Raw genomic sequence first — 26,471 nt, 5'->3', positions numbered from 1 at the left:
TTTTTTTTTTTTTTTTTTTGCTGATAGTTCCAGAAGGTATTGTAGGTCTTCATAGAACCATTCAACTTCAACTTCTTTGGTATTAGTGTTTGGGGCATAGACTTGGATTACTGTGACACTGAATCATTTGCCTTGTAAATGAAGAGAGCTCATTCTGTCACTTTTGAGACTGCACCCAAGTACTATATTTCAGACTCTTTCATTGACTATGAAGGCTACTCCATTTCTTCTAAAGGATTCTTGCCCATAGTAGCAGATATGATGAAGTGAAGTGAAAGTCGCTCATTCATGTCTCTGTGACCCAATGGACTATACAGTTCATGGAATTTTCCAAGCCAGAATACTGGAGTGGGTAGCCTTTCCCTTCTTCAGGGGATCTTCCCAACCCAGGGATGGAACCCAGGACTCCCACACTGCAGGCTGATTCTTTACCAGCAGAGCCACAAGGGAAGCCCAATACTGGAGTAGATACCCTATCCCTTTCCAGTGGATCTTCCCGACCCAGGAATCTAACCATAGTCTCCTGCATTGCAGGTGGACTGTTTTCCAATGAGCTATCAGAGAAGCCCATATAATAGTCATCTGAATTAAATCTGCCCATTCTCATCCATTTCAGTTCACTGATTTCTAAATATCTATGTTCACACTTGCCATCTCCTGTCTGATGACTTCCAATTTACCTGGATTCATGGAACTAACATTCCAGGTTCCTATGCAGTATTGTTCTTTACAGCACCAGACTTTACTTCCATCACCAGTCACATCCACAACTGCGCATTTTTTTTAGCTTTGGCTCGGCCTGTTCATTCTTCCTGGAACTATTTCTCCACTCTTCCTCAGTAGCATGTTGGACACCTACCAACCTGGGGAGTTCATCTTTCAGCATCCTATCTTTTTGCTTTTTCATTCTAACTTTTAATTTACAAATATTTTATTTCAATTTGACCCTGTAATATGAATATAAAAATAAGACAAAATAGACATACTTGAATTATAAGTACAAAATTTAAAAAAAAAAAAGAAAGAAACCAGGATTCATATCCAGATTCTAACTCCCATGTGAACTGTGTAACTCTGGGAAATTACTGTGCCTCTCTAGTCTCAGCTTCCTAATTCTCTATAGTGGGCCTAAAAGCAATGGCTTCCTCTTTGAAACAATTTCATATTCCCAAGGTAACCCGAGTAAGCCATACAAAGCAATCTAACAGACTGGCAGTTGGTAAGCACTATGTAAATGTTTGTCATTATTATTATGATCAGACTACCACTGTCTCTATAAAACAATTTAAACTTTATAGTTCATAATGTATAAAAGAAGTATGGATTTAAATATAAGAAAATATTATATAAAATGCCATATTAAAAATAAGATTTCAAAAATAGTTAATATGTACAAATCATGAATCACATCAAGCTAAAATAAATGTCTCATTATTTAGAAGCTTATATATTCTCTACAAGACTTCCTTATTCATTTTCATTGCCTGTATTCACTTTAATTTTTTAGTTAACAAGAAGATAAACTGTATCAGCTAATAGGAGGATAAACAATGAAAATAAATGAAAAATATGCTTTCTGCATTAATCAGTAGGATAAAAAAAAAGAAATGGAACAAAGAATTAGATGGATTAAGTTACTCATTGACATGGCAGAATGTAATTTAGGAATTATACATGAGTTCCCTACTTTTGTATTTCACTCCCAAGTAAACTGTCTCTTTCCTACGGAAAGCAAAAGAAACAACACGTTCATATTACAGTGTAAAGCAGACATCTTTAATTCTAGAAACAATCAATCAATTATATACCAAGTATCATGTTAAGTGATAGGAATTAGGAGCTAAAAACTATTTCCGTAGCAAAGAATCTAGAACAAGCTACTTACTGTTACTGAGAATATTTGTTTGAATTCAAAATGTTTACCTTCATTATCATAATAGACTAAAAATCTATTACAGTTTTGAGAGTTCCTTTTAGGGCAAGTTTATTAGTTTTTATACTAAATGATCTCCTTATGTAAAACTCAACTATAATCTGTAGAGATTTCCAATCCTGTAAAATATTATCTAGGGGAAGAAATATTCATGTTCAATACTAAACTGAACTCAATACAATACTAAACTCAAATGTCAAATTAAGATTCTATAGAGAATCAACAAGCATACTATAATGCTTACTGACATACAAGGAACACTCAACAAATATTAGTTACTAATGTATGAACACCAACAAGGTAAAGAAGCAAATGCTAAATTAAAAATTTAATTTCATGTTCTTAAATCTAAAAGAATTGCCAAGGATACTGTCCTTTGCTCCATTAAACAAATATTTACTGAACATCAATTATGTACCTTTTACAAAGAATTGAAAATTACAGAGGCACAAAAGACAGGCATGATTTCAACTTTATACTACGAGGCATGACATGTAAATAAAGAAATATCCTTTAAGTTATTCATTATGAAGTCGACTTTAAAGTAGAGTGCTAGGATAGAGAATACCCTGCATCAGGGAAGAGTTACCAACTTTGCTAGGATAGTCACAGAAGGCCTCTGAAGAGATGACTTAGAAAGGGGAAAATAAAGTTTAGAACTTAGACACAAAAACCAGAAAAAAGAGCACAGTCTGCTAAGACAGTCCTTTGACAGTTCATTATTCTTTCCAAAACTTTAAAAACTAGATTTCTAGAAGCACCAATTTCTGGCTTTCTATCTACCAACAGGAAGTACAACTTTCTGTTGCTACTGAATCACCTGGTGATCTCATGCTGATTATGGTGTTAAATGCCAGCAGTTACAGTAGAGACTCCCAAATTTGTATTCTGAGCCTACATTCCTCAAAGGAATTTCATGTTTATATACCCAAATGCCTAATGAACATCCCCACTTGGATAGCACACAGACATTTCAATTGTAACATGTTCAAAACTGGGCTCATGACTTTTCCTCATCGCCCTATCCTGATCCTTCTAAAGTATTATCACTTAAGCAATTCCATTCTCCTATTAAATAGTTGCTCAAACCAAAATCTTCCAGTCAGCCTTCATGCCCTTCACTCGTTCAACATAAATCTATCTGCATATCCTGTTGGCTTTAAAACAAAACAGATTAGAATCCAAGCAATTCTCACTACTTCTACTGCCGTTAGCTTACCCCAAGTCGTCATTTCTTATCTTATTTACCACAGTAACTGGTCTTCCTATTTAGGCCTTTGCTTCCCTTCAGTCTCTTCCGAAAGCAGCAACCAGAATGATGTACTTAAAATTTTACTCAGATTGTCACTTCTCTGCTCATTACCCTTCAAGAGCTTCCCAACTATTGAGAGTCAAAGTCACTGCAATGGGTTATAATGTCTTCCATGATCTAGTCCAGCATCTACTCTATAATCTCATATCCTCCTATTTGCTTATTTACTCATCCAATCCAAAAATGCTGGCTTTTTCTTTTTATCCTTTAAATGCTCCAGGCATAAAACTGCCTGTAAGCCTTGTACCATGTGCCCTCTCCAAACCCCTTAAACTCCTTCACCTCCTTTAAGAGGTCTTTTCAGCCAAAGCCTTCCTATCATCCTATTTAATGGCCACATAAGACTTCTTTGTTTTCCTCCAGAGCACTTTCTACAGTCTATCTTTAGAATCAATACCTTAATTTTACTGTTTATAATCTGTCTTCCCTCAAAATAAAGTAATTTCCTAAAGACCAGGTTTTTATGTCAGTTTTATATTCTCAGCCCAGAACAGTGCCCTATACACAGTAAATGCTCAACAAACACCTCTTAAGCAAATGAATGTACAGAGACTAACAAAAGTAAGAGAGAGACATGTTAGAAGAGCTAAATTAGTTAGAAGATTAGTATGACTAATGGCTCAGCAGTAAAGAATCCACCTGCCGGAGAACATAGGCAAAACACTCTCCGACGTACATCACAGCAGGATCCTCTATGACTCATCTCCCAGAATATTGGAAATAAAAGCAAAAATAAACACATGGGACCTAATTAAACTTAAAAGCTTCTGCACAACAAAGGAAACTATTAGCAAGGTGAAAAGGCAGCCTTCAGGATGGGAAAAAATAACAGCAAATGAAGCAACTGACAAACAACTAATCTCAAAAATATACAAGCAACTCCTACAGCTCAACTCCAGAAAAATAAATGACCCAATCAAAAAATGGGCCAAAGAACTAAATAGACATTTCTCCAAAGAAGACATACAGATGGCTAACAAACACATGAAAAGATGCTCAACATCACTCATTATCAGACAAATGCAAATCAAAACCACTATGAGGTACCATTTCACACCAGTCAGAATGGCTGTGATCCAAAAGTCTACAAGCAATAGACTTGGAGAGGGTGTGGAGAAAAGGGAACCCTCTTACACTGTTGGTGGGAACGCAAACTAGTACAGCCACTATGGAGAACAGTGTGGAGATTCCTTAAAAAACTGGAAATAGAACTGCCTTATGATCCAGCAATCCCACTGCTGGGCATACACACTGAGGAAACAAGAAGGAAAAGAGACACGTGTACCCCAATGTTCATCGCAGCACTGTTTATAATAGCCAGGACATGGAAGCAACCTAGATGCCCATCAGCAGATGAATGGATAAGAAAGCTGTGGTACATATACACAATGGAGTATTACTCAGCCATTAAAAAGAATACATTTGAATCAGTTCTAATGAGGTGGATGAAACTGGAGCATATTATACAGAGTGAAGTAAGCCAGAAAGAAAAACACCAATACAGTATACTAACGCATATATATGGAATTTAGAAAGATGGTAACAATAACCCTGTATATGAGACAGCAAAAGAGACACTGATGTATAGATCAGCCTTATGGACTCTGTGGGAGAGGGAAAGGGTGGGGAGATTTGGGAGAATGGCACTGAAACATGTATAATATCATGTATGAAACGAGTCGCCAGTCCAGGTTCGATGCACGATACTGGATGCTTGGGGCTGGTACACTGGGAAGACCCAGAGGGAGGGTATGGGGAGGGAGGAGGGAGGAGGGAGGAGGGTTCAGGATGGGGAACACAGGTATACCTGTGGTGGATTCATTTAAATATTTGGCAAAACTAATACAATTTTGTAAAGTTTAAAAATAAAATAAAATTTAAAAAAAAAAAAAAAGAATCCACCTGCCAATGCAGGAGACACGGGTTCAATCCCTAGGTCAGGAAGATCCCCTGGAGGAAGAAATGCAGTGAACTTCAGTATTCTTCCCTGGGAAATCCCAGGGACAGAGGAGCCTGGCAGGCTACAGTCCATGGGGTTACAAAGACAGACACAACTTAGTGACTAAACAGCAGCAACAACAGTGCAAAATAACAAGGGGAGAGCAGTAGAATAGATGGTAAAAAAGTGAAAAAGGCACATCATGCAGGGCCACAAAAGCTATGATAATTGCTTTGGATTTTTTTCAAACATAAACAGAGAACCACTGAAGTGTTACGTAAGCAAGGAGATGATAGTACCCAGTACATGTTTCAAGATCATCCACACTGATATGCAGAAAACACATGAGAATGGAGTACGATTAAAAGGAGGAGGCTGCTGCTGTCATGCAGATGAAAGATGGCGATCTGAACTAAGGGAAGAGAAACGATACAAGTCCATAATTTCAAGAGAAAGTATAAAGACTGAATTGCCAGGATGTTTGAATCTATAGCAAGGGGGAAAAAAGGATTCAAGGTTGACTCTTAGCTTTCTGCTTTGGTAGGTTGGTAGGAAAGGAAGATCAAAAGTCTTTTTAAAAACATATGATATACAATGTAATAAAAGAAGCTCACATATACTTGAGTGTTTACTACATGCTAGACATTGTTGTCAGTGCTGTACGTGGATCTCATTTAATTCCCACAACTACTACAATCCTCACTTTACAAATGAGGGACTCAAGAACTAAGAAATGACGACGGGAAAATACTGAGTATTAGAGTTCATATCAAAACCTTGGCTATTTGAATCCAGAGCTGAAGCTTGTAAAATTCAGACTATAGAGTACCATGATGTTTGTGAAAATTCTAAGTGGATCTATAAAATAACATTAAATAAATAAGCCTGGCACTCAGAAAAGTAACTTGGACCAAAGACAGAAATTTCAAAACTTCCAGACTAAAGACGGTATTTAAGAATTATGAAGACAGTTTACATTACTGAGCAGTGGAACACAGACACACAGGAAAAGGCTGCGGATAAAGTTCCAAGGAACTTCCATATTTAAAGGCTATGCAGAAAAAAGAAGCTAGAAAACTACTGAGAACAAGTCAAGACGAGAGACAGCAGGCAACAGCATTACATAATGAGATTAGGCTTACTAAAATAAAAACAAAGAGAGGTAAATACTAGTTTTGATTACACTGAAGTCATTGGTAATTCCAAGAAGTTTCAAAAGTGATGGTAGAAGCCTGACTGCCATGAAGCCAAAATGCCACAAAGAAATTCAGAGGAAAGAGAATATATGTTGAAAACTAATGTAAAGATTGACTACTAGAATGAAAGAAAAACAGGACGTAGAAGAGTGAGGAGAAGGTTTTGAATTTGGTTTTAGTTTATTTAAAAATGGATTATATTATAACATTCCTATGCTTTACCAGGAGAAAAGGAAGAATGATTATGAGAAAAGATAAATGAGATAAGCAAAATCTTGATAAGTAGGAATGAGGAAGGGCTTCAAAAACCAGCCAGGTCTGTCACTGAAAAATGTGGGTCTCTGGGATCCCTGGTGGTCCAGTGGTTAAGAATCTGCCTGCCAACACAGGGACATGGCTTCCATCCCGGTCCAGAGAGAATGCGCATGCCTCAAGGCAACCGAGCCTGTGCTCTGCACCAAGGGCAGCCACCGCGAGGACAGAGCAGCACTGCAGTGAGAGAGGGTCGACACCGCCACGAGGGAAAGCTGGCTCGGCAACAGAGACCTACAGCCACCGGAAATGAACAAATAAATAAAAACAGAATTCATAAAACACTGGGCCTTTCTGGTAGGATCACAAAGACTCGGAAACCACTAAGTGACCAACACTTTCACTTTCACTGGTGGGAGGGAATTAACACACAGAAGATATTGATTAGCTTGGTGATGGACAGATTCAGCATTCATTCCACTCTAATACAATCTACTTTTGCAAGAAATATGAGTTCAGGGAAGCTGGCAATACGGTTAGAGCAAGGCATTTGGTTTTGAGGAGAGGGAAAAGGAATGAATGAAATAATTTATTTGGAGTATGGGAATTAAAGCCTTTCAGAGAAGGCATGTGCTTTTGGTGTCGTTTCTAAGAATCCACTTCCACATACAAAGTCATGAAGATTTACCATTATATTACCTTCTAAGAGTTTATGGTTTTGCTTTTACATTTAGATCATTGATACATTTTGAGTTAACCTGTATGAGATAAAGATCAACTTTATTCTTTTGCATGTAGATATCCAGTTGTCTTTGCACAATTTGTTGAAGAGACTATTACTTTCCTCATTGAATTTCTTGTTATGCTTGTCAAAACTCAACTGGCCTATAGGTACAAATTTATTTCAGATTCTGAATTCTATTCTTCTGTTATACATGTCTATTCTAGTGCCACTACCATTATTATTCTATGTGAATAACTGCAATTCCATGTGAATTTCAAAAAATATATAACTTTTAAATCGCTGTCTACTTTTAGAAGCAATTTTTCATGCTCAAATTAAAATGTTGCAAACTTAAAAGTCAGACTATTAGCATATGGTCTAATATATGGTGCTGAAAACAAGGAACAATCAAAGATAATCATCAGTTAAAACAAAAACATTTATACTGTTCAGTTCAGTTCAGTCACTCAGTTACCACTTCTCTCTTTGAAGCCATATCAATTCATTATGTCAGCAAATTGTACTTAAGAACACAAATGAGTAGCATTATATATATACCACACATACATGTACAATAAATGCTATGAATGACATTACTAGCATACCAGGTATAAAGAATTTTAATAGTTTTATCACTAATATTTGTACTTTTCCATTACTGACCGGTAAGATTCTCTTTCTAGTCTCCATCTTTTCCCCACTTAATAGACTCTTCATGTTATCAAAATTTTTATTTTTATATATTTAAATACAAATAACATAATGCACCTAAATTTTTTCCAATTTTCAGTTTTAATATTTGTTATTTTGTTCAGACTATGTCTATAGTGATAAATTTATAAATATATTCCAGTGAGATTGACTGATATATTGAAACTCCCCTTCAGAAAATTATCCCCTTCAGAAATTTCAAAAATTCATTGTTTTGTGTTCTGCTACTTGAACCCTGTACAATTTTCACATTTAATTTTCATAGAACTAATCATGTCTTACTGCACATCTAGCAAAACAGCTTAGTTTATATTCCCAAGGGGAATTTTACTATGATCAGAGTGTCAGGCATTTTAGGCTGGTATTTTTAAAACGTACTAAAAGCCTGTAAATGTAAGTTCAATATCAAATTAGGCCAATTACAAATCCCCAATAAATTTCAAAGTTAGAAATTCTACATATCATAACTATCTTCTCATAATGCAATAGAATAAAAATTTTAAAATGTGAACAAAAAATAAAGGACAAATCCTTTGAATACTAAATAACTACCAGATCAAAAAGATACCAATTAAGAAACTAAGGAAAATGAGCACGCCATGTAATAAACAACAGAATGGGGCCACTGGTGCCCTCAGAATAACACTAACATCCTGACTTGTTCTCATTACTTTAAAAGGAATAAAACCGTGCTTTCAAATAAACAAGAAAAAGAGGAGTGCAAGGGAAGGAAAAAAATTACCAAAGATGCAACTGAATTAGAAAGCAATTTAACTCAACCAATCAATAAGTCTAAGACTTAGCTCTTTGGAAAACAAAAAAGAACTATTATACAGATAGTTTATGACAACAGTATGTAACAAAAGGAAAACCAACATCACTTATAAATACTGAATAATTATAACAATCCTTAAAAAGTCAGACTTGCTTTTTTGCTGCGTCGCTTCAGTCGTGTCCGACTCTGTGCAACCCCACGGACTGCAGCCTACCAGGCTTCTCTGTCCATGGCATTCTCCAGGCAAGAACACTGGAGTGGGTTGCCATTTCCTTCTCCAATGCAGGAAAGTGGAAAGTGAAAGTGAAGTCGCTCAGTCGTGTCTGACTCTTAGCGACCCCATGGACTGGAGCCTACTAGGCTCCTCCATCCATGGGATTTTCCAGGCAAGAATACTGGAGTGGGGTGCCATTGCCTTCTCCCAGACTTGCTTATTATGTTTTTTAAAAAATCCTCAACCTGGTAGGATTTATTGATATAAGAAAATCTGTAAAAGTTATTAATATACAGCATATCTTCTATAGATTTTGTAATAAAAAAATATATATATATATTCATCTTAAAGGTAATGACAAATGGAAAATGGAAAAATCAGTAGTCATCTACAGAAAAATATAACAACAAAACGCAGAGTAGAAAATTATAAACTGCAGCACTTCTCATAATACTTGAAGAATGGAAATAACATAAAAGTCTAATAAAGGAAGTCTGGCACTCTAATAATAATTATATTATTAGAAACATACAAAAATACAATGGATTACTATATACAACAAGAAATGAGGACACTCAATATATACTGACCATTGACCATACACACACATACACACATGGCAGGCATATTCTTTATCGTCTGAGCCACAGTGGCAGCCCCCCCCACGCACACACTAAGGCGCAAAACTGCATACACTATGCATTTATCTATGAAAAATGACACGACATTTGTAGTTTCTCCTTCAAAAGCATCCTATTGATTCTAGTTTGGTAAGGGGGTACTTTCAGTGAGTGAATATATGTGTATCTTTAAATGACGGTAGGCTACATGGGACCTTTGTACTACTTTTGCCACTTCTTTAAATTCTATAATTATTTCAAGTTAAAGTTAAGAGAAAAACAATAGAGATAAATCATAAATGATAAACAATGAATGTCTTTTATTTATATTTTTCCTTATTTTTCTAAACTTTCTATAATAAACATGTACGTATCATTTCCATAATGAATAGACACTTATTACAACAAGAGGAAACCAAATGACCAACAATCACAAAAATGCAAGTATCAAAGAGGTTTAGTTCAGTTCAGTCCAGTCGCTCAGTCGTGTCCGACTCCTTGCGACCCCATGAACCGCAGCACGCCAGGCCCCCCTGTCCATCACCACCTCCCGGAGTTCACTCAGACTCACGTCCATCGAGTAAAGTTACCACCACTATCCCTCATCTAAACTGAAAATGTATTTAGTGTTTGGGTGAAATCAACTCAGTTTCTTGTATTACACAATACTTTAGAAGTATTTTTCCTCTTTCAATTTCACATGTTTTCTTCTTCCTCCTCTCATCTTCAAACAAAGACATATACCAACACCATGACCACTAAAACTTCAAATAAAAATAATGAACTGCAATTTCAACCCAGAGTTACAAAGGAACTTCCCTGTAACCAAGAAAGGACAATAAGGAAGATATTCCAGATTAGGATGGTAGGCTGAAATGGCAACTTTAAAAGTTTTTTTCTTCCTTCAAATCCTAAAAAATTATCAAAAGCAAAACTACTGGGTGAAAAAAAAACTAACAAAAATAGCCAGTAACAAAAGAAACATAATGTACACCACCAAACATTAAAAAATTGGTGGCCATTGGAAAACTAAACATATGAAATTAGAACTAAGGCTGCGGTAAGCTCAATTCTTAATTAACTGTGTCCTCATGAGTCCAAAGTAATACTGGTGAACTGACAACATTCTAAGAATTTTTCTCAATGCCTTCATATATGAAGAAACATAAACTGAGTAGGTATCATTATCTCTTGCTTCTTCCAACTGAAGACGCTAGAAAAACCCTACTGTGCAAAAACTGGTGAAACAAGTAAGGGAAAATACAGTCTGACTTCCCAGGGCAGACTCCAGAGTACTCTCTGAAATGATGGACAATGATTCAAAGCCGAAGCTCATTTCTTCCTGATAAGACTTCTCCATGTTTCAAAAAGATGGAATGAACCTTGTAGAAAATTATTAAAATCTTATAAGAGAAAGTAAAACTTAGATGAGCTATGAAGGCCTCCTCACCTATATCAATGGTCTTTCTCCCTCTCTTCATGATAGGCAAATAAAACTAGTCAAAAATCAAACAATAGCTCAGGTAGGGAAAAAAATAGCTTTACAGACAGGGAGGAGAAAGGAAGAAGTCACTAAGACAATCTATCTAAGCCAAACAGTAGCTGCATAAATACTACATAAACAGTAGTAAACATAAATCACCAATCAAGGAATAAATTAAAAAGAAATAAACTATTTTAAAAAAACTAGAAGATTCTATACAAAAGATAAAGAGCCATAGAAGAATATATAACAAAAAATGAAAGGAAATTTCTCATGATTTTTTTTCTAGAAAACACAAAAATGTAACTAAAAAAAAGATAAAAGTCAAAATGAAATAAGTGGACAAAGATAAAGAGAGAGGCTGGAGGTTTAAATAAACGAAATGAAGAACAAAATAATCATTAAAAATTACAAAAAGACAAAATAAAATATTAAAAACATCCTCATGGCAAGAGATCAAAGGAAGTAAAGCAATTAAGAAATAACTAACAGATATGAAAGACAGTCATATCTAACATAGACTGTGTCACTAAGAAAAGGAAAATAAAAGGCAAAAGATATTTCAAATTTTAATTTACAGAAATTTCTAAGAACTAAATGAAAACTCCGAATTTACAGATTATAACAAAAGACTATGTTCCAGGAACTTTTGATAAATAAGGCTCAATACTGAGTCATATTCTTGTTAAGAAACGAACTCTCTGGACAAATAAAAAAAATCAGAAACAGAAAACAAACAAATCATCAATGGGACAAATGTCAGACTATCCTCAAACTTCTCTGAAAGCAACACTCAAATCCAAAGACAATGAAGCAAAGTCTATAAAGTTTGCCAAGAATATTCAATTCATCAGGATGTCATTCAGATATAAGGACAGCTGGCAAACATTCTTAAGCAGGAAAGAATTTTAAGTTTACAGCACACATGAACCTTTGTCAGGGGGAGGGAAGGCGATAAAACCCAGCAATTAAGACTTGAGCCAAAAGAAGGAACCTGAGGGAAACTAAGAAATTATGTTTAATAAAAGAGGGGGTAGGGTAGTGAATTCACTTAAATATATTATATATACTAAAGTACTATCAGAATTGTAGTTATAATACATGAGTGTTACATATGTAGACAATATTAAAAATAGAATATAACTTCAAAAATTAAAAGTTGAGAAAAAAATGAAGTATGAGAAGACTCAGGTCCTCAGCTTTCATAGCAGATTGTGAACTGAAATATGCAATTTTAAACAAGTTATAAATGAAGCGCTTGTTTAAAAAAAAATGCCATCAACCTATTCATCCTTTTATAATGTATTAATAGCCTGTTCATTGAGAAAATGATGATTCTTTTGGTAAAGAAACTTTTCCTTCTGTTTTTCCACTGTTTAATTTTGTTAAATTTACATACAATGCTGTAATAAGCAGCCTTATATATCTACACTTACATACTATTACTTTTTTTCTTACAGATATATTTATAGAATAGAGTTACTGGGTAAATGGGGGTGTGTGTGTGTATGTGCGGCCATACAATTATTACTAAAAAATATATGACCATATTGCCCTACCATAATACTAAACTGTACATTTCCACTGCAAAAATAAAAGAATCCCACTGCCCACCTCATCAACCCTATCTTCTTCAACAGTACTAGCTATGACTCTTACTTTCTCTCAGTCAGGGACTAAAGAAGTGATATCATGATTAATCTCATTTACATTTCCTTGAATGTTCGTGTAAACATACAATGATCTGATTATCATTTTATATGTTCCTGATAACTTACATTCTTCTGTGAAATCCTTATTCATATCCTCTAAATATGTGCCTATTGGGTCAACTTTTCATTTATCACTTCTTAAGAATTATTGAGACAGTAGGGCTCCCCAGGTGGTTCAATGGTAAAGATCCACCTGCCAACACAGGAGACGTGGGTTCAATCCCTGGGTTGAGAAGATCTCCTGGAGAAGCAAACAGCAACCCAGTCCAATATCCCTGCCTAGGAAATCTCAAGAGGAGCCTGGCAGACTCCAGTCTCCATGGAGTAGTAAAACAGTCGGACACGACTCAGAAGCTAAACAACAACAATTAAGGTGGTAAATATTGATTTATCAGTCTTTCCACGTTCCATCATGTCCTCCCACACGATTGACTGCAAGTTTCCTCAGCTTAACATTAAATGTAGTAATAAACATTTACTTCTATTCTTTCTAAAGTGACCTGTCTTGGTTACAGAATTCTTGCATATGCTTTAGTTCCACTTTTACAGTTTTCCAAATATTTTTCTAAAATATTAACTAGATCATCTTTCATCTTATATATCTTTACTCCATTTGAAACATTTTTTGTATATATTATTTTTATAGTATTGTTTTAATTAGTATTGTTTATCTGGGAAGTCAAGTACATCCTCAACATTCTTATTTCATAATCTCAACAATATATTCATGCATTTCTTTTTTCCATATTAACTGGATATTTATATATCCAAATATATTATGGGGAAGTTTTTGATATCTAGATATCTTTTAAGGGATATTTAAATTCTAAATACTCTATTATTCTAATGGAATGATATGTTAATGTTACTTTACTGAATTTACATATTAATTTGAAAAAAAATTTTTTGGCAATAATATCTTCTCTTTGTATTATGAAAACATTATGAAGACATTTGGGGAAATATGAATAATGTCTATATTTAAATAACAGCATTGTAACTGTTAATTTTCTGATTTGATAACTGTACAAGATGACAACAAAGGATAGACACAGGAAATTCTCATTTAAGTAATTACAAGTAAAAGTTTATTATGGCTTCAACTTATTCTCAAATTCAGAAAAAGAGGACAGAAGCAAATATGGTCAAATTTAAGACACTGCAGAATTTAGAATGGTGAAGAGTAGTTCTTGTACTACTCATATCTCTCCTATAAATCTCAAATTATTTCAAAATAAAAGAAGGCTTCTACATTTCTGTCACTGTATGTCTCAAACCCACACACACAGAAAGATTTACTACCCAGTGTGGAATGACTCTCCAGTAGTTTATATTTTGCTTTTATCAACAAGATTTTATATTTTTGTTACAAATTACCATCTGTTTATTTTTTAGAGAATTCAACCCAAAATAGTATTTTTAACTGTATACAAACTTTCTGATTTCCATTCTTAACTGGCTACTGATCGCTGGTCAAAAGATAATCTATTAATTTTTTGCATATTTATCTTATATCCAATAATATTAATGAAGTCCCACTTAATTCTGGTGGAAAAATGCTCAAGAATCCCTTAGATTTTCCCAGATCATAGCATTAGTGACCTGAAAGTGCTATTTCTTCCCTCTCTAACATTCATATTAACAGGATCTTGCACTTGCAAGAATATGAAAAAGTTTTGTTAAACATTGTTAATAGAAGGTATCAATCACTCTTTTTTTTCCTGATTTTAATAGAAACAGCTTTAAAAATTTCAAATGATATTTAGTAAATGGCAGCAAACAAAACCATCCCAAAGAAAAAGAAAAGCAAGAAGGCAAAGTTGGTTATCTGAGGAGGCTTTACAAATAGCTGAAGAAAGAAGAAAAGTGAACAGCAAGGGAGAGAGGGAAAGGTACATCCAACTAAATGCAGAGTTCCAAAGAATGGCACGGACATACAAGAAGGCCTTCTTCAATGAACAATGTATAAAACCAGAAGGAAACAACAGAAGGGGAAAAACCAGAGATCACTTTAGGAAATTGGGAATATCAAGGGAACATTTGCTCAGAGATGGGCACAATAAAGGACAGAAATGGTAGAGACCTAGAAGACACCAAAGAGATCAAGAAGAGATGGAAAGAACTGTACAAAAAACATCTTAGTGAACCAGATTACTATGATGGTGTGGTCAGTCACCCAGACATTCTGGAGTGCGAAGTCAACTGAGCCTTAGGAAGCACTGCTGATAATAAAGCTGATGGATGCAATGGAATTCCAGTAGAGCTATTCAAAACCTTAAAGGATGATGCCATCAAGGTGTTACATTAAATATGACAGCAAATATGGAAGACCCAACATTGGCCTCAGGACTGGAAAAGGTCAATCCTCAACCCAATTCCCAAGAAGGGTAGTACTAAAGAATGTTCTACCCACTGGACAACTGCACTCATCTCCCATGCTAGTAAGGTCATGCTTAAAATCTTGAATGCTAGGCTTCAGCATTATGGGAACCGAGAAGTTCCAGATGTCTAAGCTGGAACTTCCTTCAGAAAAGGAAGAGCAACCAGAGATCAAATTGCCAACATTTGCTGGATCATAGAGAAAGCAAGGGAATTCCAGAAAAACATCTGCCTCTGTTTCATTGACTACACTAAAGTCTTTGACTGTGTGGATCATAACAAACTGTGGAAAGCTCTTAGAGAGATGGGAAAACCAGAACATCTTACCTGTCTCCTAAGAAACCTGTATGTGGGCCAAGAGGCAGTAGTTAGAACCCTGTATGGAACAAATGACTGGATCAAGATTGAGAAAGGAGTATGACAGGTTTGTCTGCTGTCACCCTGTTCGTTTAACCTATATGCTGAGCACATCATGAGAAATGCCACGCTGGGTGAGTTACAAGCTGGCATCAAGATAGGCGGGAGAAGCATCAACAACCTCAGATATGCGGATGATACGACTCTAATGACAGAAAGCGAAGAGGGACAAAAGAGACTCTTGATGAGGGTGAAGGAGAAGAGTGAAAAAGCAGGCTTAAAACTAAATATTAAAAAACTAAGATCATGGCATCTGGCCCCATCCCTTCATGGCAAATAGAAGGGGAAAAGGTGGAAGCAGTAACAGATCTCCTCTTCCTGGGCTCTAAAATCACTACAGATAGTGACTGCAGCCATGAAATCAGAAGACAATTGAACTTGGCAGGAAAGCTATGATAAACCTAGACAATGTGTTGAAAAGCAGAGACATTACTCTGCAAAAAGATCCATACAGTCAAGGCTATTTTATTCCCAGTGGTCAAGTACAGTTGTGAGAGCTGGACCGTAAAGAAGGCAGAATGCCAAAGAACAGATGCTTTAGAACTGTGGTGCTGGAGAAGACTGCTGAAACTCCCTTGGACAACAAGGAGATCAAACCAGTCAATCTTAAGGGAAATCAACCCTCAATACTCATTAGAAAGACTGAAGCTGAAGCTCCAGAATTTTGGTCACCTGATGCGAACAGCCAACTCACGGAAAAGACCCTGATGCTGGGAAAGACTGAGGGCAGAAGGAAAAGAGTGCGTCAGAGGATGATATGGCTGGATGGCATCACGGACACAGTGGCCATCAACTTGGGCAAACTTCAGGAGATGGTAAGGGACAGGGAGGTCTAGCATGTCAGGTCCATGGGGTTGTAAAGCACTGGACACGACTGAGTGACTAAACAACAACAAATGGTCATTATATTTAAATTGTTTTCTAATAAACATTTTTCCCAGAGTTTCATTAGGGCTGGATACTAAAATTTATAATGTGCTTTTTTCTACTTTTATTGATATTTTCATATGATTTTCTGATTTTTAATTGGTTGATTTATTCTGTAGGTAGATATCTTAATATTATCCAAACCACGTTTGGAGTCCATGAATAAATTCTAAGTGTTCACACTATACAGCTGACCCTTGAACTACATGGAGGTCAATACAATTTACCTTCCATATCCAAGGTTCCTCCACATCCATAATTTCCTCTAACTACAGACTGTGTGGTACTCTAGCATTGACTACTAAAAAATATTAGCAGATAAGTAGACCCACAAAGTTGAAACCTGTTTGTTCAAGAGTCAGTTGTATAATTCTTTCATTACATTGTTGGATTATGTTAGAATTTTGTGCCCATATTCTTAAGTAAAATTGGTCTTCTGGAGTTTTATTTTTCCAGTGTCTTTTCTAATGTGAAATGAACCTGAAGAAGTTTTCTTTATTTTTAATGTATCAGAAAAATACCAGAAACATTGGAATTATCTGTTCTTAACGTTAGAAAGAACCCCCGGATGCGGCTTTTTTTTCTCCCCAATTCTTAGCAAATGTTCCTGTCAAATTTTCTAGTTCGCCTTAGTTGTGAATTTTTGTAATTTATATAGCTACGACAACATTAATTCTCTCTATGAATTCATGCTTGTGCCACAAATTCAGGAGCAAGTGCCGAGACAAGCACTGGTCCCGGGATGGCTCTGTCGCTTGATCCCCAAGTCAGAAGCCGGGAAGAAAGCTGTATGCGCCTTCACCTCCTCTGCAGCAACCTCAAGGATAAAAAACTTCATGCCTCTGTTCAGAAACCTTCTAGAAACCTGAAAGATTTCATCTAACATACGGGTTTTCACTTCCAGTAAACCAGCTCTACTTTGCATACAGGAGAGCAAGACCGGTTCACTAATTTACGTTACTGGCCAAGACTAGAGTCTTACACTATCTTTCCAGAATCCACCATGATACTCTTACAGATTAATTTTTAATTGTTTGAAGACGCATAATTGTTAAGACCATGCTGCAATGTTACCTACACAGTTTCCTGTGATTAACGTTTTAAAAAGGTAACTTCCTCAGATCACTCATAGGTATAACCTACCTCAAATTCCGCGTGTCTGTGAATATCCTCTGCTCGCTGCCTGCTCAGGATGAATTCAGCTTCATTTGCTACTCTTACTAGATGATCCTTCATTGTTTGGCTAAGCAACCTATGAAGAGATGAACATTGTCACATAAGTAAATGCATCCACATGACATGTGACTTTCCATTGCTCAGAGGTGGTGTGTTTGTTATTTGTGAGAGGGAAGAACATGCACTCTCCTTTTCTGGCATCATAACAAACGAAGGACTATTATTTCACACTAAACAAATGAAAAACATAACGGCAAAGAGTGATCTTTCTGGCAACAGCAGATTAGCTTTTATCAAACTAACTATCCCACAAAAGCAACTGAAAATGCTAGATTAAATTTATGTTTTACTCTTTTAAGGTACTGGAGAGCTTCCAAGGTAGCCGAGATTTAAGGAGCCAGGATCCGAGAGATGTTCAGCATGACTTTTCCTGCTGACACATTTGCTATTCACGAGTGGGAACAGAGAACCTAAATACAGCTGTTATAAGTTTTAAAGCACTGGGGAAATAAAAACGGAATTTTATAACCTTTCAAGGTGGAGGGATCCTAGATTACCCAGGCTTACACAAGCAGCAGAACTGTTCTGCAGGAAACAGACAATAGACCAGTTCCCCAAAACAATACAACAGGCCCCCAAACAACACCATGCTGATGTGCATGTAGATTAACTGGCAGCCAAAAAACTACAGAAAATTTTCATAATCTTGTAGAATAAGAAGAAAAAAAAAAAGAAAGATGTAATAGACTCATGGTAGGTCATGGACTCATAGTAGAAGTAGACTATTCATGTAGTAGACCCGGGGTTTTCAGAAGACCTAGGAGGGCTCCGAGCTAAAAGTAGACAAACTGTAAATAGGGCAAACTCTAACAGAGATTTTAAAAATTCCAGCTTTGAATCAGCTCAGTCTTAATATATGTGTGTTAGTCACGCAGTCGTGTCCAACTCTTTGCGACATCATGGACTGTAACCCAACAGGTTCCTCTGTCCATGAGATTCTCTAGGAAAGAACACTGGAGTGGGTTGCCATTCCCTTCTCCAGAGATCTTCCTGACCCAAGGACTGAAGACAGGTCTCCGGCATTGCAGGTAAATTCTTTACCATTTGAACCCCTTGGGAAGCCGCAGTCTTTACTATAATTAGCACCTAATCTAACTGCTGGGCTTCCCAGGCGGCTCAGTGGTAAAGAATACACCTGCCAATACAAGGAAACACAGAGATGCAGCTTCAGTCCCCAGGTCAGGAATATCCCCTGGAGGAGGAAATGGCAAAGCATGCCTGTATTCTTACCCAGGAAATTCCAAAGACAGAGGAGCCTAGTGCAAAAAGTCACATATGACTAAGGACATACAATCTAACTACTAATAAAAAATCAAAAGGAAATCCTTCAAGAGGAAGATATCATCATTTCCTGCAACATTAAACACAGTTTCCAAAATTCAATCACCAATAACATAGTGTTGAAATATACAAACTACTATAGGTAAAATAATAACTAGCGATGACTACTGTACAGCACAGGGAACTCTACTCAATACTCTGTAATGACTTATGTGAGAAAAGAATTTAAAGAGTAAATAAATGTATATGTATAACTGCATCACTTTGCTTTATAAAAGAAATTAACATAACATTGAAAATCAACAATACTCATTAATTTTTTAAAATCACCAATGACAAGGTAGAGTAAAAGACTACACCAAAAGAATGAAAGCCAACTTACAGAAAATCAAATACTGAAGTTTCAAGGCAAAACCAAGCACAGCCCTGTGGAGCTCTTGGGTATGAAACCCTTTCCATGTCCAAGTTCTTGGGAGGGAACAGACTCTACCCTCCCTGACCTGCCCTGAGTCCCAAAGAGCAGATTCAAACATCTGCTAATCAGGGAAGGGAGGAGATGCAGAGATAAGAGAGCCAAGAAACAATAGTGCAGCCTTGAGGCAAGGTCCTGGTTCCCCTCAGTTCAGTTCAGTCCCTCAGTCGTGTCCGACTCTTTGCGACCCCATGAATCACAGCACACCAGGCCTCCCTGTCCATCACCAACTCCCGGAGTTCACTCAGACTCACGTCCATCGAGTCAATGATGCCATCCAGCCATCTCATCCTCTGTCGTCCCCTTCTCCTCCTGCCCCCAATCCCTCCCAGCATCAGGGTCTTTTCCAATGAGTCAGCTCTTCGCATGAGGTGGCCAAAGTATTGGAGTTTCAGCTTTAGCATCAGTCCTTCCAATGAACACCCAGGACTGATCTCCTTAGAATGGACTGGCTGGATCTCCTTGCAGTCCAAGGGACTCTCAAGCATCTTCTCCAACACCACAGTTCTAAAGCATCAATTCTTCAGCACTCAGCTTTCTTCACACACCAATTCTCACATCCATACATGACCACTGGAAAAACCATAGCCTTGACTAGATGGACCTTTGTTGGCTAGGTAATATCTCTGCTTTTCAATATGCTATCTAGGTTGGTCATAACTTTCCTTCCAAGGAGTAAGCATCTTTTAATTTCATGGCTGCAATCACCATCTGCAGTGATTTTGGAGCCTAAAAAAATAAACTCCGACACTGTTTCCACTGTTTCCCATCTATTTCCCACGAAGTGATGGGACCGGATGCCATGATCTTCGTTTTCTGAATGTTGAGCTTTAAGCCAACTTTTTCACTCTCCTCTTTGACCTTCATCAAGAGGCTTTGAGTTCCTCTTCACTTTCTGCCATAAGGGTGGTGTTATCTATATATCTGAGGTTATTGATATTTCTCCCGGCAATCTTGATTCCAGCTTGTGCTTCCTCCAGCCCAGCGTTTCTCATGATGTACTCTGCATAGAAGTTAAATAAGCAGGGTGACAATATACAGCCTTGACGTACTCCTTTTCCTATTTGGAACCAGTCTGTTGTTCCATGTCCAGTTCGAACTGTTCTGTCCTGACCTGCATATAGGTTTCTCAAGAGGCAGGTCAGGTGGTTTGGTATTCCCATCTCTTTCAGAATTTTTCACAGTTTTTTGTGATCCACACAGTCAAAGGCTTTGTCATAGTCAATAAAGCAAGAGACACATTAACAATATCTCTGAGGTCTTCATAAAACCAAAATCTCCAACAACTGGATGATGTCAGGATTCTTCATTCCAGAGAAGACCAACTGAGGCCAGATTAAAGGAACCAGAGAAGCTCATCAAAAGATTACCCGAGACCACATGAAAGCAGTGAAGGCCCTGCACAAACCCTAATCTTAGCCTTGAACCACTGAACCAAGCCTCAACTTTGAACCACTGCTATGAAACCCCTCCCCAGTTCCTCCCAGGTGCAGACATGCCATTTTCCAGGGCAGGTGCTCACTCTGTCCCCTTCTGCCTGGCAAAGTAATAAAGCTAATCTTTTCTACTTCACCAAAACTCTTTATGTTCTTGGGCTCCAAAATCACTGCAGATGGTGACTGAAGCCACGAAATTAAAAGATGCTTGCTCCTTGGAAGAAAAGCTATGACAAACATAGACAGCATATTGCTTTGCTGACAAATGTCTGTATAGTGAAAGCTTTGGTTTTTTCCAGTAGTCACATATGCATGTGGGAATTGGACCATAAAGAAAGCTGAGCACGGAAGAATTGATACTTTAGAACTGCTGAGTTAGAGAAGACTCTCTAGAGTCCCTTGGACTGCAAGGGACTCAAACCAGTCAATCCTAAAGGAAATCAGTCCTGAATATTCATTGCAAGGACTGATGCTCAAGAGTCAATACTTTGGCCACCTGATGCGAAGAGCCGACTCATTAGAAAAGACCCTGGTGCTGGGAAAGACTGAAGGCAGGAAGAGAAGGGGACAACAGAGGACGAAATGGTTGGATGGCATCACCGACTCAATGGACACAAGTTTGAGCAAGCTCCAGGAGGTGGTGAAGGACAGGGAAGCCTGGCAGGCTGCAGTCCACGGGGTCACAGAGTTGGACATGACTGAGCGACCAAAAAACAGCAACAAAGTCAGGCATTGAGAGAATTAAAAGGCAAACTTAAGAAAGGAAGAATATTTATATTTAGTATTACATACTTTACCAAATATAAAGTATTATATTTAGAATACCTATAGTAAACAAGGAAATTACATCTGAAAGAACAGGCAATAAGCACAATAATGCAAAGTACCAAACTATAAAAAACACATGGACAAAACATTTCCAAATGCCAAATAACTTCATGAAAAGGTTTTTAGGTGTTCAGGATTATTAATCATCAGGGAAATACAAACTAACAGCATAAAAAAATATACTACAGCTCACCAGAATCACTCTATTTACAAAAACAGTATCAAAATTTGGCAAGGATTATGAATCTTAGACTCTCATAAACACAAAATATATTTCAAAGAATGATTATAGCAACTTTAGTCAAACAATAGTCACTTGGAGAAGGCGATGGCACCCCACTCCAGTACTCTTGCCTAGAAAATCCCATGGACGGAGGAACCTGGTAGGCTGCAGTCCATGGGGTTGCGAAGAGTCAGACACGACTGAGCGACTTCCCTTTCACTTCTCACTTTCATGCATTGGAGAAGGAAATGGCAGCCCACTCCAGCGTTCTTGCCTGGAGAGTCCCAGGGACTGGGGAGCCTGGTGGGCTGCACCCCACTCTGTGGGGTCTCACAGAGTTGGACACGACTGAAGTGACTTAGCAGCAGCAGCAGTTTAGTCACCCAGTCATGTCAGACTCCTTGCAACCCCATGGACTGTAGCCTACAGGCTCCTCCATCTATGGGATTTTCCGGGCAAGATTTCTGGAGTGGGTTGTCATTTCCTTCTCTAGAGGATCTTCCAGACCCAGGGATCGAACCTGGGTTTCCCACATTGCAGGCAGACGTTTTACTGTCTGAGCCACCAGGGAAGCCAAACACTAGCAACTATCAAATGCCCATTAAAAATAAAATGAAATTTTTTAAGTAGCGGAGTATTTATACAGTAAGATAGTAAAGAATATCTAAAAGAAATAATTACTGTTATGCACAACAAAATTAGTGTTAAGCAAGGGTACATCAAAAAATATATACATATAAGTCATCTCGTAAAAAACAAATATTTTTTAACTGATTTATAGTAACAGAAGTCAAGAGTTTAAGAGATAATTAGCTTGGGTGCTACTACAGACCTCTCCATATAGTGATTCACAAGGAACATTAGTAATGATCATACATATTTAAATGTTGCAAAGAATTACCTTGAAAATATAAACAGTTGACTCAGTGTTGGTAAATGCTTCCATAATACCATTCACCTATCAAATACCAACAGAATGATTCATTTCATATAAATGGGAGACTTCTGAAACATGTTAAGTAAAAGTCTTCTGAACTCCGTTCTTTAAAATGAATTGGAAAGACAGGATGGTCAGGGCTAGGATTATGCTTTTTATGTAAATAGCAAGGGTAGCTAAACTGCAGTTAGATAATGCCCACCTATAAAAGTTAGACCCAACAGTTATCACCAATGGCATGTCTACAGACACTCCATAGGGTTCTTCTGTCACTTTTTTGCAACTATTTTATCAAAAATGTAAATTTAATATGCAGAGGCTTTGATATAAAGCAGTCGTTACACTCCTGTCATATGAATATGTTCTCACAGATACAGAAAGATGTGTGTGTGTACAAAGGAGTTCCCTATAATATCTTATATTATTAAAAGTGAAAAACTGAAAAAACAAAAATATACAATCATATAATGCGATAGCCTGTATGCTTGTGAACTCAGTCACTCAGTAGTGTCTAACTCTTTGTGGCCCTACAGACTTTGCCTACCAAGCTCTTCTGTCCATGGAATTTTCCAGGTAAGAATAACTGAAGTGGGTTGCCACGTCCTCCTCCTGTGTATCTTTCCAACCTAGGGATCGAACGTACATCTCCTGCATCGGCAGGCAGATTCTTTATCACTGAGCCACCTGGGAAGCCCATAATGAGGTAAAAGAATAGTTTTTCCACAATATATTATGGAAAAAAATTTTGAAGAGTATTATGTATAATATGAATGTGGGGAAAATATGAAAGAAGATATATCAAATTTTCAGTTACCTAAAACAAGGTCAGAATTACGAGAACTGCTGCACATGAGACAAATCAGGCCTGTCGACTATTTTTGTAATAAAGTTTTACTGGAACAAAGCCATGGCATGCTCATCTGTTGCACTATCATCTACGGCTGTCATCATGTTGTCATACGACACTAAGTTGCACAGTACGTGCTCTGTCAACGGGAACTCTCCGGGCAAGAGTACTGGTGTGGGTAGCCATTCTCTTCTCCAGAGTACCTTCTCGACCCAGGGATCAAACACAGGTCTTCTGCATTGCACGCAGATTCTTCACTGTCTGAATCACCAGGGAAGCCCAATCACATTGCAATACTACATTAAGTTGGATAGTAGAGACAGAGATTATATGGCCTGCAAACTCCAAAACGCTTACTATCTGGCCCTTTACAAAAAATGGTCCGTCTCTCTTCTCTAGAAAGTCAGCTCTATGTCCTTTTCCTCACATTTCTCTATTCTTTTAGGTTTTACAATAAGCAGTTATTAAAAGGAAGGAAAACACAATATGTCTAAGGAAAATAAAAAGGCTTTGTGCTCTTCTACCACTTTTTCCATATCTCTATTAAGTTCATATAACACTATTTATAATTTGGTTCCAGGTCTGTCAGACCTTTCACCATTATCCACAAGCTATCTCCCAGTCACTTTAGAAGTTAACAAAATGTCCTATCTATAATTTTTGGCTAACATCATCAAGGTATTTTTTTCAAATGCTATTAAACGGTACACATTCAGACACAGAGATAAAAACGATCCCGAGTGCAATTTAAAACCTGCTAATGAATAACTTCCTATGACACTGCAGAGAAAGCAACAACTTTCATGAATGCAGATGTGAAATACTGGTTTGTGCTTCTAAGTTTCTCTCTAGGGATCAAAAACCACATCGTGAATTTAACATCAATATACTGCCTCACAGCACTCAAATACTAATTGAATTGAAGAGTCAATGGCATGCCATCCTTCCAGTCCCCAAACAAGCACCTTCAAAGTTATTCTAGTCCCTTCCTCTTTGTTACTACCTCAGATATGCAGATGACACCACTCTTATAGCAGAAAGTGAAGAAGAACTAAAGAGCCTCTTGATAAAAGTGAATGAAGAAGAGAAGAAAAAAAAAGTGAACGAAGAGAGTGAAATAGTTGGCTTAAAGCTCAACATTCAGAAAACAAATATCATGGTAACCGGTCCCATCACTTCATGGCAAATAGATGGGGAAACAGCGGAAACAGTGGCAGACTTTATTTTGGGGGGCTCCAAAATCACTGCAGATGGAGGCTGCAGACATGAAATAGAAAGAAACTTACTCTTTGGAAGAAAAGTTATGACCAACACCTAGATAGCTAAAAACCAGAGACATTACTTTGCCAACAAAGGTCCATCTACTCAAGGTGATGGTTTTTTCAGTAGTCATGTATGGATGTAAGAGTTGGACTATAAAGAAAGTTGAGTGCCGAAGAATTGATGCTTTTGAACTGGGGTGTTGAAGAAGACTCTTGAGAGTCCCTTGGACTGCAAGGAGATCCAACCAGTCCATCCTAAAGGAGATCAGTCCTCGGTGTTCATTGGAAGGACTCATGTTGAGGCTGAAACTCCTAATCTTTGGCCACCTGATGCGAAGAGGTGACTCACTGGAAAAGACCCTGATGCTGGGAAAGATTGAGGGCAGGAGGAGAAAGGGACGACAGAAGATGAGATGGTTGGATGGCATCACCGACTCAAGGGACATGGGTTTGGGTGGACTCCGGGAGTTGGTGATGGACAGGGAGGCCTGGTGTGCTGTGGTTCATGGTATCGCAAAGAGTCGGACACGACTGAGTAACTGAACTGAACTGACATAGCAAAGGTAATGGGGCACACACTCCTGTGATGTGTCACATTATGTAAGCTCCGTCTTGGCCCACAAGAGATTCTCCAGCCAGCCTTGAAAAAGTAAGCTGCTATGGTGTGACAGGGCCATGTGACAAGGGGACTAGGACAGCCTCTGGGTGCTGAGATTAGATCTTAGTAATCTAAGTAATCTTAGTGATCAGCCAGTAAGAAAAAGGGGATCTCAGTCCTCTGGGTGAAAGGAACTGAATTCTGCCAACAACCACATAAGCTTAAAAGAGGACTCTAACCTCCAGCAAGAACACACTTTGTGTAATACCTTTACTGCAGAGTTACAAAACTTGCAGTAGAGGATTCCGTTGAGCTGTGCCTAGATGGCCAACTCAAAGAAACTGCAAGATAGTAAATTTGTGTTGTTTCAAGCTGCAACATTTCTGGGAATTATTACATACCAATAGATAAGCAATATGAATACAGTTAGGACATAGAATACACGTACTATCAGAATTCAGTAGAAGTCAAGATAACTATCAGTTCCTCAAGATGGAAAGAAGTACCAACAGAGAGCTAGAGCATAAAGATGAGCCTTAAATAAAGGGTGAAGCATAAAGGAGAGGAAAGGTCATTGTGCAAAACAGTATGAATGAAGTTACAAAGAGGGGGGGAAAATGTGTTCTGAAAAGAAAACACCCTTTCCATCATTATTTTTCAAGATGCACACAATGCACAGATATCTAAATAGATAAGACATATACTATTGTCCTTTTTTTTTTTTTTGGTGCTTTGTATAAATGTAATATATGTAGGA

General features: G+C 37.4%; 1 protein-coding gene across 5 annotated transcripts in view; it reads right to left on the bottom strand.

Moving 5' to 3' along the window:
• LRBA (LPS-responsive vesicle trafficking, beach and anchor containing) overlaps positions 1–26,471 on the bottom strand; it is a 758,995-nt gene that overhangs the window by 446,085 nt on the left and 286,439 nt on the right. For all 5 annotated transcript variants that reach the window (XM_010840761.1, XM_010840760.1, XM_010840763.1 and 2 more), the window contains exon 36: positions 17,738–17,846. In XM_010840761.1, coding sequence (XP_010839063.1) covers positions 17,738–17,846 — 109 coding nt within the window. The remainder of the gene's footprint in view (positions 1–17,737; positions 17,847–26,471) is intronic.

The sequence above is a fragment of the Bison bison genome, unplaced genomic scaffold, assembly GCF_000754665.1.
Source record: "Bison bison bison isolate TAMUID 2011002044 unplaced genomic scaffold, Bison_UMD1.0 scf7180017864146, whole genome shotgun sequence".
Classification (NCBI taxonomy): domain Eukaryota; kingdom Metazoa; phylum Chordata; class Mammalia; order Artiodactyla; family Bovidae; genus Bison; species Bison bison.
Note: the sequence above shows the minus strand (reverse complement) of the source record. Positions and strands in the feature narration are given on the sequence as shown.